General features: G+C 40.3%; 3 protein-coding genes and 1 non-coding gene across 4 annotated transcripts; 3 read left to right on the top strand and 1 right to left on the bottom strand.

The window, feature by feature from the left end:
• The first annotated feature begins 221 nt into the window (after nucleotides 1–221).
• rpl27a (ribosomal protein L27a) lies at nucleotides 222–3951 on the top strand. The gene is made up of 5 exons (XM_023281950.3): nucleotides 222–307; nucleotides 952–1015; nucleotides 1121–1196; nucleotides 2161–2335; nucleotides 3776–3951. The coding sequence occupies exons 1-5, from the start codon at nucleotides 305–307 to the stop codon at nucleotides 3902–3904; spliced, it is 447 nt and encodes a 148-aa protein (XP_023137718.1). The 5' UTR covers nucleotides 222–304; the 3' UTR covers nucleotides 3905–3951.
• Nucleotides 1506–1636, top strand: LOC111576352 (small nucleolar RNA SNORA3/SNORA45 family). The gene has a single exon (XR_002746811.1). It is a non-coding gene; the product is annotated as a small nucleolar RNA SNORA3/SNORA45 family (small nucleolar RNA).
• Nucleotides 3952–5351: 1400 nt separating the features above from the next.
• On the top strand, nucleotides 5352–12201 carry akip1 (A kinase (PRKA) interacting protein 1). The gene is made up of 5 exons (XM_023281970.3): nucleotides 5352–5497; nucleotides 11074–11266; nucleotides 11362–11436; nucleotides 11539–11658; nucleotides 11749–12201. The coding sequence occupies exons 2-5, from the start codon at nucleotides 11108–11110 to the stop codon at nucleotides 11896–11898; spliced, it is 504 nt and encodes a 167-aa protein (XP_023137738.2). The 5' UTR covers nucleotides 5352–5497; nucleotides 11074–11107; the 3' UTR covers nucleotides 11899–12201.
• Nucleotides 12082–19143, bottom strand: c3h11orf16 (chromosome 3 C11orf16 homolog). Its single transcript, XM_035953617.2, has 7 exons — nucleotides 18123–19143; nucleotides 16738–17100; nucleotides 15395–15492; nucleotides 15113–15266; nucleotides 14610–14841; nucleotides 13966–14481; nucleotides 12082–12475 (listed from the first exon to the last, which is right to left on the bottom strand). The coding sequence occupies exons 1-7, from the start codon at nucleotides 18327–18329 to the stop codon at nucleotides 12252–12254; spliced, it is 1794 nt and encodes a 597-aa protein (XP_035809510.2). The 5' UTR covers nucleotides 18330–19143; the 3' UTR covers nucleotides 12082–12251.
• Between the last annotated feature and the right edge of the window lie 161 nt (nucleotides 19144–19304).

The raw sequence follows: 19304 nt of genomic DNA, 5'->3' as shown, positions 1-19304 counted from the left end.
CATGGAGGCTTTCATTTTCCACAGTGTGAAAATCAAGTTATAGGAACATGTTCAGACTGATTTGAAAAAGTCGGGGCACCAACTTAGAAAATTTTGAAAACATATAATGTTCTTAAACGGACATGTTCTACCATTTTAACCTAAACACCAAGCTGTCTTCTGCGTGAAATTCACTCGCATGTTTATTTCTGCCGGCTGTCACTGGGCGTCGCTGTGGATTTCTTTGCATTTCTTTCGAGGAAGCAAATCTCGCAGATACTCGCGTGTTTTCCAAATCCCGTTCCTCTTTCAACTAGCCTCCAAGATGGTAGGTGCTATCATGTATCTCTGTGCCTTGAAATGGGGTTAAATCTATTCCCATCCTTGGTCATTCGTACAAAAAACGCTCATCAAATGGCGTTTAATAGTACAATCATCTCATACGAGCAAATGCTGGGTGTTATTAACGTGATTTATTAACAGTATAGGAATTTGTGAGCGGTTCACTGAAAGCTCTGTTCATCTGGGCCTTGTCTGTAGTAGTCAACCAGCAGTTGGTGACTACTCGTGTTTTTGGCTCCTTATAGAAAAACATACCATTAATGTAGTAGCTGTTGTAATGGTTTTAAATACAAAGGTTTCGTAAAATACCATTGGAACTTCCGTACGTGCTTACTAACGACAGGCTGCCGGTAGATGCGGCTAAATTAGCATTAGCATCCTAGGCAGCATGTAAGTGTCAGGAGATACTACGTGTTGTAGTTGGGCTTGTGTAAGGGCAAAACATACGTCGTTTGTCCGCTATATTTTCAAATTCTTGCAGGTTTCCTGCAGGTTTGTTTCACAGTCCACTGTCTAGCCTGTCGGTGCTTAGAAGAGGCCATTTGCTTAGCCAGTTAGCTTCAAGAGCTAAGATTGAGATCAGGACAAGTTTTCGTAGTAATTCTAATAAATGTAAACATTTTCTTACAGCCTACCAAGAAGACCAAGACCAGGAAGCTCCGAGGACACGTCAGCCACGGACATGGTCGCGTTGGTAAGTATAAACATTAGTATGTTCATGTCTAAGTGTTTTTACCTGACAAGCTTTTAGCTCCTGAGAGTCTGGAGATTGAGCTAACGTGAACGCGTCCCACCACAGGCAAACACAGAAAGCATCCTGGAGGTCGTGGTAATGCTGGTGGTTTGCATCACCACAGAATCAACTTCGACAAATAGTAAGTGCCTCTTAAAAATTCTGTGATATGGATCCTGTGTTGGAGCAATGTAAATGTGAATACAACAGTTGATATTCTTTACCTGTATTTCAACCAACACTCAGGGTAATGTATCTGAAATGGCTGGAATTGTATTCCACTTAGACTTGAGTGAGGGAAATGACATTTTTGTTTATTAGCAAATTGATAATTAAGGACATACTTCTGCGTTGTCCGACATGGTACACATAGACATTAATAACATTCCTTCAGTGATTAAGCGTCGTATTGTTGCATACATCCTGCTGTCAAGTTATGGTTTGTCGTTCTGTAGAGACTAGAGTCTCATCTTGACACACATTATTGTCTTGGTGTGCTTGAGTCCTCTTAGAGTAAAGACTGATCCTATTCACCGACTGGCCTCCTCTGTAGTCCAGTCACCCACATGGGCAGTTACAAACTTTTTACTGAGATTGTCAGTTTGGAATTGGAGAAAGTAATTTACAGTATGCTACTGCAAGTACAAATGTGTGATCACACATTGGTAAAGAACATGAGGCTTTCTAAATTAAGTATGTTTGGTTAATTTGAAGCTTGGTGCAGTTATGTTTTCCTTAAATAGATGTACAGAATATTAGAGGATAGAACGAATGGTTGAATGTTAGTATGATGTAAACCAGTATAATTTGGCAGCATGTTTTCATTTGCAAAACTGAAAGCAGGCATCAGTAAACTAACATTAGATTCAGTTAGTTTATCAAAAAAACGTCAGTATTTAGAGCAATTGGCATTTGTGTAGTATGAAGTTCAAAAAGATGAAATAGCACTTTATACTTTGACCACTTGTGTTCATTGTTTTGTTGTTTGTACAGGGATCTATAGTAGTGTAATTTGTTAAATTATCAGTATGTCCAGAGATCACTTGTTACTCACTCCAGTTAGACCATCCTTGAATTCAATATCTCTCGTTTGTGTTTGTCCTCAGCCATCCAGGTTACTTCGGTAAGGTGGGTATGAGACATTACCACCTGAAGAGGAATGCATCCCACTGCCCCACCATCAACCTGGACAAGCTGTGGACGCTGGTGAGCGAGCAGACCAGGCTCAACTACAGCAAGAAGCCCGATGGACCTGCCCCCATCATCGATGCTGTGCGCGCTGTAAGTGCTTTCAACATTGCCATCCTGAATATGTTGTTTCACAGGCTGTTACTATAAAATAAAAAACACGCTGCACAATGATATAGAAATGCTTCTCCACATGCATGAACTCCTGTGTTCTTTGAAATATATTTAGACAACAAAATTTATGTAAGCTTGCAGTAGCCTTTATGTTTAAGATCTAAAAGATGATCTGTAAACCAAAGAGCAACATTTCAGACATTTTAACTAGGTAACAAAGACTGACTGATTTTTGTTTTACCAAGTGTTCAATAAGGTCGTTGCTGAAAAGGTAGACACAGGTTCATGTGTGTTCAATGCAGAGTGAAAGCTGCAATGTTACATGGCGTAGCATAGTTAAGACTTGGAAACAGAGATGAACCGTTAACCTTGCTCCTTCAAGAGTGGGGAAAAACAGCCTTTAAACAATCTCAGCAACGCATCTGTATGTTGTGACTTCCTATTGTAGTCAAAACATATTTTACAACTGGGTAGCTTCTATACATGAAAACATTATCTTAGTTGGGTGCTTAGTGATTGCAAGACAGTTTGTCGCGTCTTATTAAGCCACATTCATTCACTTTGGTAAATAAAATTACAAATGATAGATTAGTGACAAGCTTGGTAAGTAAATGTACATGTTAATTAGGCAGTTTGAAGTTTCATCCAATTATATCTGTACTTTTGTTGAACTGTAAAACTTGGCTTCCAGTCATTAAGCTAAGCTAGACAGATCTAAGTCTTGTTTGCACTGGATCACAGAGATAAAACTGTACGGACAGTCTGGAACAGAAATCTTCCAAAAATGGTTTAGAAGCCAGTTTTTGCCACTAGTTTTGTATTTCTGAAATTTTTGCACCTACAAATGTTTTTTTTGCTCTGATGCTTTGTATGACTGTTTTCTCAAGTGTGCTTTTCAGCCAAATGACGATATGAAAACTGTAAATTTTGCCGTTCTTTATACTGAAACACAGTAAATGGCATTGAAGCATGTTTAATCAATATTGTTGGTGTAGAAACACAAACAAATGCAGAAATCATTGAAGTGTCGCCGTGTTTAGTTGTATGAAAAGGAATTCTCAAAACAGAAGAATTTTAAAATATAGATTTTGTTCAATGGGAAGTAATTGCTGTGGTAGATTATGAACAGAGTCACTGTCTCGTAATCAGACTTTTCATTGCCCTGTGCTGCACATTGCCTTTAATTAAGTTAATTTATAAAAAAAATTAAATTTCTGTTAGGTGAGTTTTGTTAAACATCAGTCTAATCAACTATATATTCAGTTTGATCCTTGTCATTTCCAGTCTATTCATCAGTCCAACATGAATGTTGTATTTTCAGCTATTTCATATCTTCTTAGGTGTTTATATAATGAACTATTGTTTACTGTAGGTTGCCAGATAAAATAATGGTCTTCATGAATGTTTTTCTCTTCACAGGGCTACTACAAAGTTCTGGGCAAAGGCAAACTGCCCAAGCAGCCTGTGATCGTCAAGGCCAAGTTCTTCAGCCGACAGGCCGAGGAGAAGATCAAGGCAGTGGGAGGAGCCTGCGTGCTGATGGCGTAATGCTCCTGTCAGTGTGTTTTTGCAAAAATAAACTGTATAAATGGAAATTACATGTTTGTCATTTCTCATTTTAACTGGTGCTGCTAATAACAGTTACAGTATGGTATTTACATAAATATTGGCTTGTGTGAAAACTCAACTAATGCAAACAGAATTATGTGAGCAATGAGTTGAAGCGTTGAAAGATGAACTTGACAAAATGGATGTGGGAAATGTGTTCATAGGCTGACACAGCAGCAGTTTTAAAGTGGAGGGCTAGAATGTAAAAATAAAAAATCATCTTAACCACTGTTGATTTTTGGAAGTTTAAGTATCATTTGACATTGAAGAAGGGTAAACATGGGATGACAATGTATCTTAGAAATTACAGAAACACAATTGGGAGGAAAGAATGAAACCTTCAGTGTATAATGATTTGTTAGGAGGCCACAAGGTCAAGAAAGGCACTGGTTCTCATCACCTTTTGACTTGTAGCTCATCAAAGAAGCTGCCATAGAAACTTAATTACAGTTTGCCTGAATGTCTAAACAAGAACATATGACTTCCTTCTGTACATTTTCCTATTTAAATAGTTTTATCATACTGAAGACACAAAACTAGGTTTGGTATATAGCAACAGTTGGTGTGCATTTGTAAGTTGATGACCCATAAGACTATAAGACTGCCATTAGTGATAAAATTGAATATTATTATTTTTAAGTACATATGCATGAGTGTTTTCCCTTCATGTTACAACGTACTTAAGCCACTACTTTTCAGAGTGAACTATTAAACTTTCCACTTAGCTGCATTTATTTTTCAACTTTTATCTACACAGAGTACAAAACAACACAAGCAGTAATAGAGCAGCAACAACTAGTCAGTGATACTTTTCATTTCAGTTAAGGGTGAGGGTTTTCTGATTTTCCTTTTCAGAATCAGCTTTATTGGCCAGGATTTTACACACAAACAAGGAATTTGACTCCAGTGAATCTTAGCTCTCTGTGTACAGTAATCAGAAGGGAAAAAAACTAAGTACTAAAAATAAGGTAAAAGTTGAGTAAAGAACTGAACTAGAACAATAAAAATAAGAGCAGTACAAACACCCATAAATAATTGCATTCTTACTGAGGTAGGTGGGGTACATTTTAAATATTTTATTGCAAATACGTGTGGGATCTGGACTGTTGATTGAACATAAACTGTAAATCTGGGATGAATTTGGTCTGATAACTTTCTGAACTTTCACTAACAAACTGAGTAATAGGGAAAATAAGCATAAGCATTAATTCATAATGGGATGATCAGTAGTTGCTGTCCTATTCAAAAAAAATAATACAATGTTACAATGTAAAGCATTTTACACACAGAAAACTTTTTTTTTCTTCTTACAGCAGTACATTTCTGAGTGTGCTGATATATCAAATGCATCGCTGTCACTTGTAATAAATGATTTTATTGTGGATGTACTTTCCCTGACAGGATCTAAGGGGGGCGGAGTCTAACCTGCAGTACTTCCTGTATTGACGTTTGAAAGCAGCTCTGCTACATTCTAGCTGTGAAGCTTCGACTTGGCAGCTGAACGGGGATAATGTGAGCAGCTCGCACTGGCAGGTAACTGTATGAAGCAGCATTGACTTCGCTGAAGAACTGCCCTCATTTAACTGTTTACTTGTTTACCCATGCGGCAGTGTCTGAAGGCGCTGAACTAGTAAACAAGTAAATAATCTCTTTACGAGAGATTTGTTGACTGTGCAGACATCTGTGAGGTTGTTGTGAAAACACAGTGGCAGGCCGTGATGTCAAGTCGTCTCATTGTTTGTGGTGAGGGAAACTGTTTTGTGTGTGAAAATATAAACTAAGTTGTTTCTGAAATAAGTGAAGCTTCTTCCTAGTGTTGCTTCTTGGGGCGGTAAGCTGCACGCATGCGCAGTTTTCCATGCTGCTTTCACTTGTACTGAACATGTTAATTAATGATGCTGCTAAAAGCGCATAATTTGAAAATAATTTTTTAAAAAAAAAACAACAAAATAAAAAACTACCATGCCACCACGATTGGAAAAGGTTTCTGCTGACTTTATCTGTTGGTGTGATTTTTTTTTTTTTATATACTTTCAGATTTTAACGTTTTTGCATCTGTACTGTGTAATGTTTTTAATAAAACATCGAAAATATATGTGGGTTCAAGCTCTTTTATTTAACATGGCTCATGCATTGTTCATCTGCTAGCCAGTAACAACGTAGTCTGCTTCTACTGCATAGGAGGCAGAGTTAGCTTAGACAGCCCCCTAGCGGTGTAGCTGTATAACTGCACACACTCAAAATTAACACTATCAGCACATCCCCTTTTCTTTGAATGATAGCTGAACCATATCAGAGTAATATGCATTCAACATATTGCATAACATGCTAAACTCATCAACATAGTATTTAAACATTTCTTTTAACACATTCTGAATTTTATCTTTTAGTTTGAATTAACTTTTTTTTTTTTTTTTTTTTTTTTTTTTTTTTTTTTTTTATAACATCAAAGCATGTATTACTTTTTAACTCATTTTAAACAAAACATGGATTACTTTAGATTTAACTCATTTAAAGATTCAGTCTCTCAGGTGGTTTAACCGAACGTCCCGATCTTCTGAGCGCTGGCGCTTGCTCGCTGTCCTTTGCAGGTGAGGTTAGTTCAGGTGTTGTTTTATCGTTGTCCTCACACCGTCCATCATCTGTTCTCAAAGTCTCTGAAGTGTGCGACAAACTCCTCCGGTTTCTCCTTAGTATTAGTCCATCTTCAGTTTTCACATTGTAGGATCTCGGATTCACTTCCTCAAGCACGGTTGCTTTCTTTGTCCAGATGTTTGAATCTTCCACTCTGACTGTATCATTGGGTGCAAGTGGTTTTAAACTTTTTGCCGACTTGTCGAAGTTGACTTTTTGTCTCTTCTGCAAACGTTTCATTTTGTCTTGGACTTGCTTGTGTTTCTTGGTAGTTGTATAAGGAAGAGTAGTCCGCAGTTGTCTTCCCATTAGTAGTTCTGCAGGAGATTTTCCATGCTCTAATGGTGAAGCTCTGTAGCTCAGTAGTGCCAAGTAAGGATCTGCCTTACTGTCTTGTGCTTTCTTGAGTAACTGTTTCACAATGTGTACCCCTTTTTCTGCCTTCCCATTGGACTGCGGGTACAGCGGGCTTGATGTCACATGTTTAAAGTCATAATCTTGTGCAAATAGTTGAAACTCTCTACAACTATAGCAAGGTCCATTGTCACTGACAACAATCTGAGGTATTCCATGTCTCGCAAAGATTGATTTCATATGCTTTATGACACAAGTAGCTGACATGTTGGATAATAGTGCCATCTCTGGATAGTTGGATAGATAGTCAATAACTAACAAGTAGTTTTTACCATCCAAGTGGAAAATATCTGTCCCTACTTTCTGCCATGGTTCATCTGGAATGTCTGTTACAGTCAAAGGCTCTTTTGGTTGCTTTGCCTGGTGTTTGATGCACGTGTCACAACTTGAAACCATTTTCTCAATGTCTGCATTGATTCCTGGCCAAAAGACTGCTGTTCTGGCTCTCCTTTTGCATTTCTCTATGCCGAGATGTCCCTCATGCAATCTTTTCAGCATATCCTCCCTCAGTGAGTTTGGAATTACCACTCTGTTTTGTCTGAGTAAAAGTCCATTCACCACACTCAACTCTGCTCTGATGTTGTAGTATGGTTGGCATTCACCTCTTGGCCATTTTCCATGTAACAGTGCCATTACCCTTTGGAGATAAGTGTCTTTTTGTGTCTCAGCAGCGATTTGCTTTGATTTCATGTCTGACATTGGAAGTGACTTTGCAACCAGGTTTACGTGTACATTTACATCTGTCTCTGTGGAGCTTTGTTCTTTGCTTTGTGTAGTGGCCCTAGAGAGAGCATCTGCTAACACAATGAGCTTACCTGGTGTGTAGATTAAGTTGAAGTCATAGCGTTGTAGCTTCATCATGAGTCTTTGAATGCGCGGAGACATTTCACTCAAGTTTTTCTTGATAATGGCTATTAACGGCTTGTGGTCTGTCTCAGCCACAAATGTTGGTAACCCGTAGACATAGCTGTGAAACTTCTCGAATCCGTACACTAGCCCTAAAGTCTCTTTTTCAATTTGAGCGTAGCGACATTCTGACACAGTCATTGTTCTTGAGGCGTAGGCCACCGGCCTCCAGTTGTCTCCATAAGCTTGCAACAAAACTGCTCCAATCCCATCTTTTGATGAGTCTGTGGATATCTTTGTTTTTCTCTTCGGATCAAAATATGCCAAAACAGGCTCGGCTGTCAGTGTCTTTTTCAGTTGTTGCCATTCCTTTTCAAGATTGTCACTCCACTTGAATTCACATCCATCATGTAGAAGTTGTCTCAGGTGAACTGTTTTAGACGACAAGCTCGGGATGAATTTTCCAATGAAATTAATCATTCCAAGTACTCTCAGAACACCCTTTTTGTCTTCTGGACGAGGCATCTCTAGTATAGCTCGTATTTTGTCTTTGTCCGGCTCGATGCCTTCTGCTGTCAACTTGTCTCCAAGAAAAGTGATTTCTGTCACTCCAAACTGACATTTTGCTCTGTTTAACTTCAGTCCATACTGCTTGACTCTCTGCAGCACTTTATTGAGTCTTTCATTATGCTGTTCAAGTGTGGATCCCCACAAAATTATGTCATCCACATACACTCTCACTCCTTCAATGCCTTCAATCATGTGCTCCATTGTCCTGTGGAAAATTTCAGGAGCTGAAGAGATTCCAAATGGCATTCTCAGGAAGCAGTACCGTCCGAATGGCGTGTTGAATGTACAGTATTTTGTACTGTCCTCATGAAGCTTGAGTTGCCAAAATCCTTGTGAGGCGTCCAGTTTGCTAAAAAACTTGGCGCCACTCATTTCACTTGTTATCTCATCCCTTGTAGGTATCTGGTAGTGCTCTCTCTTTATGTTAGCATTTAAGTCTTTCGGATCCATACATACTCTCAGAGCACCAGTTGGCTTATTAATGCACACCATGGAGTTAACCCATTCAGTGGGTTCCTCCACTTTCTTGATCACTTCTAGAGACTCCATTCGATCCAGTTCCTCTTTAAGCTTGTCCTTTAGTGCAGCTGGAACACGTCGAGGTGCATGGACTACAGGCTGAGCTCCATCTTTCAACTGTATCTTGTAGGTGAAAGGTAAGACTCCAAACCCTTTGAATATATCTGGGTACTTGTTCACAATAGCTTTCACACTACTTGGCTCTGAACTGCTTATGCTGTAGACCCTTCTGACTAGGCCTAATTTCTCACAGGCTTTGTCTCCTAAAAGTGAATCATGTCCTTCTGGTACAATAATAAACATCAGATTGTGATATTTACCTTTTACTTGTACCTTGAGTCTGCATTTACCTTTGGTGTGGATTGGCTGTCCATTGTATGCTTGAAGTGAACTGTTATTTTGGGAAATGAATGGCTTTATTTTCATAGCTTTCACATCCCGCTCACTCACCAGATTTGCTTTGGCTCCTGTGTCCAGTTTAAATGTGACCAGGGCTCCGTTCACTTGTAATGTCTCAGTCCATTTGTCCTGCTCCACTGTATTGACCGTTACTTGCTCCATGGGTGTGTCCTGTTGTGTCACCATCCCCACGAAAAACGTGTCACTGAGGGCAGTTTCCTCCACTGTGTGTACTCTGTCTTTTTGATTTTGCTTGTTCTTTGTAAAACATTGCTTAGCAAAATGATTGTGTCCTTTGCACTTGTTGCAGATTTTTCCATAAGCTGGACATTGCTGTTTTGCATGTTTTGTGCCACATCTTTTGCACTGAAATGTCTCTGACTCGTTCGAGTAAGTCTTTTGTACCTTTTTGTTCTTGTAGCCTTGCCGTGTGGTTACTGCAGCCACGGCTGACGCTTCCATGTCCATTGCTGAGCCGTGAAAGGTTTTTGCATGTTGAAGTGCGAGTTCACTGGCATGACATATTTTGACTGCGCCATCCAATGTTAATTCTGCTTCTCGCAAAAGTCTCTCTCTCATTTTCTTATCCTTCACTCCAAACACGATCTGATCTCTTATCATGGATTCTTGTAGTTGGCCAAAATTACAGGTTCTTGCTTTTAGCTTCAGGTCAGTCAAAAACGTATCAAAACTCTCTGTTGGTAGCTGCATACGTGAGCGAAAGACATACCTCTCAAATGTTTCATTCTTTTTGGGTGAACAGTGTTCATCAAATTTTTTCACAACGACGGCAAAATCATCTTTCTCCTCTGGAGTGGCAAAAACAAAGGTGTTGTATACCTCCACAGCTTGAGGACCCGCCACGGTAAGAAGCAGTGCAATCTTCCGTGTATCAGACTCTTCCTCCAGGCCGACAGCAGCTAGGTAGAGGCTAAACCGCTGTTTAAAAGTTCTCCACTCACAGTCCACATTTCCAGACCAATTGACGGCATCTGGCGGCTTCAAACTTTCCATTTTGCCCGTCTTCAGTGGCCAACTCCTGGTACCATGTAATGTTTTTAATAAAACATCGAAAATATATGTGGGTTCAAGCTCTTTTATTTAACATGGCTCATGCATTGTTCATCTGCTAGCCAGTAACAACGTAGTCTGCTTCTACTGCATAGGAGGCAGAGTTAGCTTAGACAGCCCCCTAGCGGTGTAGCTGTATAACTGCACACACTCAAAATTAACACTATCAGCACATACTGAAATCAAATATGGCTGCACTTCTTCTTATTACCCATAAATCTGCCCAGAATTATCTCATCAATTAATCTGCTGTGCAACAAACATAAATAGACTGTTAGTAAAGTCATTTGTTCACAAATGCAACATTGCACAGTTCAGCGCTCAGTGTTTTGTTGTGGTTGTTGTTGTTGTTGTTTTCTTGTGTACATTTTTCTGGAGCCAGTGGTGACATCTGCCTGTTTAGACTATTAAGGAGGACTGATATAAACATGAAATATTCATTTTGCAAGCTAAATCTATGGGACATTTTGGCGTGTTTGCTTAAAAAAGTGTCTGATTGTCAGTCATGTTATTGCAATTGTTTGATGTTTTTGTTGATTATTATTCTGTCTCTATAAGAAATCATTAGAAAAGAAAGGTAAACGTGAAATGAAACTCTATAGGGTGTTCCTGTGATGTAGAGGAAACTGGCTGATGGAGTTCTGTCTTTCACTCAGGTGAAGGTCACCTAAGTTTTCACTCGACCTGTTCATGGCAAACCGATCCTGGCTGGAGTCTTCCCTACGGCGCTCTGCCAGTCTGGGCTTGGAGGTGCTGGAGCGTGCCTCCAGACGGAGCGTAGACTGGACTAGCACTGGTGCATCCCAGAGCCCCACTACAACAGATGAAGATGCACATATACCTGTCAAGGTTCTTGCATGTCTTTTCATACATAAATCTCACTTCCAACAACTGATTTTGTGTTTTTCTCAATTACAATTCTCTTATGTTTTTTTTTTTTTCAGAAAGCCTGTACAGAGCTTAATGATGCCTTTGCAACCATTGCAGAGTTCATGGCACAGACGACCTATCATTGTAAAGTTAGTGAATATTTCTCATATTTCACCTAGTAGCCTGTACCCCTATGTGGGCTTCCAGCTACACACAATGAAGACTAAAATGTAGTTTATTCTTTGCTGCAGAGGTTTTATGAGTCTGGCTGTTGCACTGAGCCCAACGACACTGAAAAAAAACACACGTCCAGGTTTCACACGCGTATAGGAGCTGGGAAGACAAAACCTGCACTGCCAAAAAGGAAACATGTAAGGAGCAAATAATAATAATCAGCTGTTTTTTTTAAAAAAGAACGTAAAGCTTTCATCTGTCTCCTCCGTCTTTTTTTCTGTCTTCAGGGCCATGTGTCAGCAGCGGGTGAAGATTTTTACATCGAAGTTTCACCTGGAACGTACGCCATCACTGCCAGTATGCCGGAGTCCCAGCAGCAGACTCAGCTGGTCAGTGTTAAAGCTGGGGAGAGCATCAACCTCACCTTCAACCTCTGACCCCAACCTGACCAGACCAGTCACCCCTAACCTTCAATAACAAAACTGAACCATGCTAGTGATGTTTACGTGTGTTTCTTGCCTGTTTTTAATACAGATTTTTGCATTATGAGTTTTATTTTGCTATTTAAATGTTTATTTGCTGCACATTGAGAAGCCATATTTTTATTGCATTTTACAAAAGTGTTTTATTTGGATTGCATGTCACAATTTTGCCGTAGAGCATCATGTAATGCACTTCTGAATGATTTTACCTGCACTAATACCGCTTCAGTATATAAAATAAATGTATTTTTTCATCAATTTTATGTTTGTTCTTTCACCAATATATTTTACCAAACATGCACTGACACTTATGTGTAAACGGCAGAGGCATTGTTTCCAGAGAAACACTGCAGTCTCGCTGGCGGTCGAGGTTGGAAATTTGTCATTCCAAAAACATCTTTGATGTTCGCTCGTCTTCCTTTAGTACCAGGAAGTGACTGAAACAAGGAGCTGTGATTTGGAGAGGCGCTGATCTGTGGGACAGGGAAGCTGAACCTTACAGGTTGTGATGACCTCCTGGTGGCTGCACTCCCTGCAGACAAAACAGAAATATATCCAGTTTAACCTAGATCTCTTGCATATTGTATAAAGTAGGACTAGTAGTACTAGGGATGACATCAAACACCAGTATTGATAACATCTGACATTGAACAAATGACATTTTGTAATCACGTTAATAACACACAGTAATGACAACATACATTATTAAAACATATTAATAATATTGGAAATAGTCCTGCACCAGTAACTATCTGGTTGACACTCCAACAACGCTGCAACATACTGTACAGTTATGACTACAGACTCTTACCTCCTCACACTCATATTTTGAGTGTAACTCATTTGCGGAAAAAGAGACAGAACACACAATAAAGTTGCAGACTACCTTAACTACATAATTTTTTTTTTAAATTTTCTATAGAGATGGTGATATTTTAAATACCTTTAGTCATGGTAATGATGTGAAAATCTGATGTCATGACAGCCCTCAACAGTACCATAAACTTAGAATTGCAATATGTACATGTGATATATGTATATATCACATGTACATATTGCAATTCTAAGTTTAATCTTTAAACCGAACTTTGTAGAACGTTTGTGTGATGGCTTCCAAATGAGCCTGACGGCACACATCTCTTTGTGGAAGAATGTGACCATTGCTGTGAAAAATGGTTGGAGTTGCGTAGTTGCCATACACAGAAATACTATCACCATTATTATAAAGCGCAAGGATTTAATATGGATATGCAAGTCAGACCATGGTGACGATGACCTATATGCTCATTGTATTTACATTAAAATACAATCTGTCCATTTGCTGTATTACCAAACAGAAGACAGTGTTGTCATGTTCTGAAGCATAAATATCATAGCTATTGAAAATCCCACTGAACAAACATGTACATAGGGCAAGGTAGAGTGTGGTTTTAAAAAAACTAATATAAAAATGTAATGAATCACCTTACTATGGTAGCTAGGGGTGGAACAAAATATAGTTCCAGCTATATATTGTATCACTTCCTCTTGTGTTTTATTAACAATAAAACATCAACACAACATGACACTGTTATCAAATATCAATATTTTTATTAAAACATGCATAGATGGTCCATCATACAGGAGTGAATCTGTGGGTTTTAATCAGAGATGAAGAGCAAAGCAGGACAGACACAAGTGTAGCTGACGAGAGCCTCAAAACAGAAGTAGAGATTCACAGCTGAAATTTATCCAGTGCACCTATGTTCGTAAATAAAAAATATTTTAGTTTTTAAATTTAGAGCATCGACTGAATACTGACCTGCTAGAATGGCACTTTCCAGGCAGATTACCCAGTAAATACTTGAGAATACACTGCATCTCTCGTTAAATGTTGCATTTATTCAGAGTACGTTGTCTCAGAATGGATGTCGCTCTGAGCTATTAATGTTAAAGCGTTAGTAAACATATAGCACCTTTTTTTTAAAATCTTTTTAGACGGTTGTTGCTTTAAAACCAGAATGTATGAACTGAGTTTCTCACCTGGTTGTCTGTGCTGTGGTTCTGGCCCAGTTCTTCTCCAGTACCTCCAGGGAGGACGCTGCTGTTTACTCCTCAGCTTTACTGCAGGAGAAATTGATGCCCTGGTCCCATCCTCAGAAAGAGAAGAAGAAGAGGATGGAACCTCAGAGTCGTTCATCCTCACATCTGCATTTCTGAGGTCCGCTTGATTATTTTGCTCTGCCCTGTCAAACCCATCTGTTCCCCCAAGGCTGGTCCTGCAGCTGTGTGGAACTACACAAGGCCAGCGGTTTGTGACTGAACAGCTGCAAGACGTAGACGCTGACTGGCAGCAGTCATTGCACAACATCTGGGGAGTGGAGATGGAGCTGTGGGTACGAAGCCAGCAGCAGTACAGACTTGGAGCTGGTGTTAGGATTTGGAGCTCCCTGACTATTCTGTCATGCTGAGAAGCTGAAACAGGTAAAACCAGGCTGTCAGGAACCAGAGACACACAACTGTTCCACATCAGCACCCGGAGGCTTGTAACAGCATGAGCTGCAGGAGAGAGGAAGAGGTATTACTGACAGTGGAGGATCACTCATCACATCAGAATAATCCACTGTAAGGTAAAGGACCTTAAATCACATCACATCACATCAAATGTTACACTACTGTGGTCATACCTCTAAAACCATCTCTGCTCTCAGTGGCTGCCATCACTCGTCCTGGACCAAATCTCCTTAGATCCGGTTCCCATGGTGACAGGACAGCATCGCCAGGTACGAGACAGTGTGAATGAGCTCTGCTGTCTTTGACCATGTCAGGCGAGCAAACCAGCTGCCGTTTGGAGGAGACGACCCCTGCACTAGCACTTCCTGGATGGTCAAACTCAACGACCCAAACTCCCTTGCGGCCCTGGGTTTGGAGACGTTGGAGGAAGATGACTGTGTATTTATGATCAATACTGTGCTGCATCATCCTGTAATTGGGCCACAATTAATTAAGCAGTTTATATTTAATCCACTGATTACCATACCATTTCTTGCAAAGCTCTACAGCAAACCTTATAGTCAGTGTTTCATTTTGGATCCCTTGTGCTGATGTAGGGATAAAAATAAAAGTGCTGCAGTCCAATACCTGCCTGTATAGGATTACATACAGTACATGATCACACAGTATTTTTCACCTGTACTTGCTGTGTCACGGTGCCCAGGTAGTAAAGACCGTCCACCTCCCTCCTGGCCAACACTCTGCATCCTGGGAAGAACTCTGGACCAGCTAGGGTTTGACCAGGCAGCACGCAGGGGGCAACTGGACGGAGCAGATTACCCACACTACACCTGGGGTACAAAGTCAACCAGTGTGGAAACTTGTGTTATTTGAAATGTCATGTGTTTAAAAATGTGTCTGTTCCGGTAACATCATCAGTAGAACACTGTTACAAAAAACTGTGACCGTGAAAACCAACCTGAGAAGGGATGAAGATGTGTGGTGACACCAGCAGCACTGGGCTGGAGACACAGTTGGCACCGATGACTGGCTCTCAGCAACATACAGAGGAATCACCTAGCAGCATCCAAAACACAGACAAACACAGACTCATTACTGTTTATTATTAAACATTTTACCATGCTGGGGCTGCACAGTAGCTCAGTGGTTAGCACTGTTGCCTTGAAGCTAGATGATCCCCGACCTTCCTGGGATCTTTCTGCATGGAGTTTGCATGTTCTCCCTGTGCATGTGTGGGTTTTCTTCAGGTACTCCGGCTTCCTCCCACAGTCCAACAACATGCTGAGGTTAATTGGTAACTGTAAATTGTGTGTGGGTGTGCTTGTTTGTCTCTATATGTAGTCTTGTGATAGACTGGTAACCTGTCCAGGGTGTCCCCTGCCTTCAGCCTAATTCAGCTGGGATAGACTCCAGCCTCCCGTGATCCTAATGAGGATTAAGCGGTGTATAGATAATGGATGGATTTAACCATACTGAGTGCACAGTACTGATGGACTGGTGGAACCTGACATTGTTTTGGTGCAGCATTTCTTTTTGGAGTCCAACTCCAGGTGCAATTAACTCATTATTTAAATCAAGCCAGTGTATATTTGCATGTATTTATGTAATGATCGGCGTATGTTTGTCCTTCTGTTAATCTGTGAATCTTTCTGTTTGTCTGTGCACAACATTAGTCAAAAACGGACTAACAGATTTGGATGAAATTTTCAGGGAAGGTCAGAAATGACACAAGGACAACCTCATTAGATTTTAGATGCGGCTGTAAGTCTGGATCCACGGATTTGTTAAGATTTCTGTATCATTGCGAGATAGCGGCACGTTATCACTGTAACTATGACAACAAGTGAACACTACAGCTGACCATAACATGATTGCAGTCCTACAACAAATCAGTTGGAACTTATCCGTTGGAAATGATACAAGGAAAAATTGATTAAATTGTGGGGATGTTTCTGAGTCCCATCAATTCTCGCCGTCCCCGCGATTTTGTATCCATACATAACGTACAGATGCATAACACACGCCTGTGCTCAACGTCGTTTTTTTTTTTTATTAAAGATTTCATTCGTCGGTAATGATACAAAGACTGTGCAGCCTTGGCGGAGTACTACGCTCTCTGAGTGCTTTTCTTGTTTACTGTTAACTGTATGGTTAGTAGGATCATAACCAGGTCAGAGTGAAAGTGTGGATTCTGTCTGCAGTCAAAGCAAACAGTTGTTTTTCTTAGCAAGTTTTTGGTGAAATTTTCCAGAATAAGCCAACAATTTCTGAATAGTCCTGTGCAGGAAAGTTGACTCATACCTTGTCCAACACTCCATTCAAAGTAAATGGAATTAGATAACAGCTCCCTCTTGTGGTCCGGGTCAGACCCTGCAGGTAGTCTCTGGTGTTCCTGTCCAGCTGCCTGCCGGAGTCCTGCAGATAGAAGATGTTCACAGGCCTCCCAGCAGCCAGGGCAGGCAGGACTCTTAGCAGGGCCTCTGGCTGCTCGGGGAGATCTGAGCAGAGCAAGTGGACAGTCTGACAGAGGGGGTCAGCGAGAGCCACAGTCAGGACAGCCAGGAGATCCCTGCCGGGGCTGCAGCTGATGGAGTGAATCCAGGACAGGGCTGTGTACACTGTGTCTGGAGCACAGGGAAGCATGTGGTGGGACCAACAGTGCACCTGCAAAGTGAAAAGAAGATTTAGTAACTTCACATACACACACTGGTGAAAAAAATGTCCACAAAGAATTAATAGGAGAGACACTGCCTATAAAAGACAAGGAAGACATATCCTCTTAGTTCATTAAGATAATACTGGCTTTAGTTTATATCAAGTTAAGTTATTTACTGTTTACTGAATCCTTAGTTTATTTACTTGGCTAGGGAGTCAATCCGAAGCATCATTTGGTAAAATCTGAATTTTAGCATGCAGATTCATGATTCCTAAATGATATTTGTGATGATTTTGGCAAGTTTTTGATTTGTTGTTCAGACATGTTAAACCATCATATTTGGTGAAAAAAGAAGACTTATCTAGTAATCAGAACACTAAGTTCATATGTGACTGGGAAATACTGTGCTTATAAACCCCCACTGTGGTAGATTAATGTGACATTACTTTATTTAGATATACTGTATGTACCACGTGACACCAGCTAATACTGATGCTATATAATGGCAGTTCATACTGGGACATTTGGTGTCCTTGAACATCTGGAGTCCTTGCACGGTCGTCCACTGGAGCCCAGAGATGTTAACAATGACTTTGTCCCATTTGTGCTGAATTAATATGAGACTGATTGCTGATATCCATGTTCCAAGAATAAATCCAAGTTTTTTTGACGACCGACATGTATACAAAACTTAACAACTGATGTACAAATTGTAATGAAATCCTCCTTTCACCAATATTTTCATGCTCCCCAGAGGATGGACCTTTGAGCATACTTTTTGCATAGTCCTAGAGACATAAAGTGAAGATTTTACTCAGAAGTTGTTGGGCTAATTGATGTTGAGTCTGTTGAGACTTGTCATCCAGAACAATAATGACTTTTGTTTTAGTGACTCCGTAATCAATCCCTAGCGTCACCTACACCCAAAATATCTCCAACAGGTAACCAGAGTGACTCTGGAGAGGTTTTCTGTGCTCAGATGTAAGACACTGTAAGTGTTCTGTATAACAAGCAGTCCATCCCAGCTCACCTTGCTGGAGAAAGTCATGAGGTTGAAGAGTGAGTCCCTGAGAGAAGCTTTGGTCAGCAGAGTCTGGATCAGCAGGCGTTTCACTGACCCCAGAACAGCTCTCATGTTCTCTGAGCTGTCCAGGACAAAAGTAATGTTGCATCTCCATTTGCCCTGGAACAGTGGAATCAGTGCAGCCTCAGAGGCCAGCATTGGCCTAGATGTCATTCTAGCACTGTAATAATGTGAAGGAATGACAGTTTCTGTTCATTTTCTGCCTTTTTTTAAACATTTTATAGCAAGAGTAAACATGAGACAGAGAAAGAGAGAGGAATGGATGACATGCAAGTGTCTGAGCCATATTTAAGGCAAATATAACATCTGCCATCTATTTGTTTTTTAAGTAGACAGTAGATATGAGGGAGCAGGTTGTTTTTCTCTTGTGTTATGTATAGTTTTCCTGAATTATTTTATCTGTTCTGTTCAGACATGTTTGCCTCATTTACCATATTTTAAAGCTTGTTAATTAAATATATGAAACTGCTGAATTGCTTTAATGGAAAAAACTATAAATGAACTTATGCAATTCATGTAATTAATGTAATTTACACCAATTAGTCAAACATTAAAACCACCAATAGGTCCAGAGAGCATTTATGTGGATGATACTTTGACACTTACCACCCACCTAAACACTGTTGCCAACCAAGAACACCCTGTTTTGACAACAGCACTCCTTTATTTCCTTCCGCGGGACAGTACACCCTGCAATGCCCGAAAATATTGCTCAGACATGGCTCGAGGAACATGACCAAGAGCCCAAGGTGTTGGATCAGGCCTCCAAACTCCCCAGATCCCAATCCAGTTGGTCATCTGTGAGTTTGCTCTCTGCTGCTTTTGTGTTATGAATCACATCAACTGGGTCACATTAAAAGTTAAAAGTTTGAAGACATTCAGTTATTCAAATGATGCAGTGGGGGAAGTATAAGATCATTTATTTAAGCAAAAGTAAATTATCATCCACACCAAAATGATCTTCATGTTAGGATCCTGCTCTAGCCCCTGCCCTTCTTTCCCTTTTTCCTCCTTTCTCCCTTGAGTCCTGATTTGTTTCTGTTTTGACCTGTCTCTCTCTCTGGCTCCCTCTGTCTGTCACCTCTCCTTCATGTCTCTCTCTCTCTCCCTGTCTCTCTCCCTCCTGCT

This window comes from Amphiprion ocellaris, chromosome 3 (assembly GCF_022539595.1).
Source record: "Amphiprion ocellaris isolate individual 3 ecotype Okinawa chromosome 3, ASM2253959v1, whole genome shotgun sequence".
Lineage (NCBI taxonomy): Eukaryota > Metazoa > Chordata > Actinopteri > Pomacentridae > Amphiprion > Amphiprion ocellaris.
The sequence above is the reverse complement of the archived record's forward strand: the minus strand, read 5'-3'. Positions and strand labels throughout refer to the sequence as shown.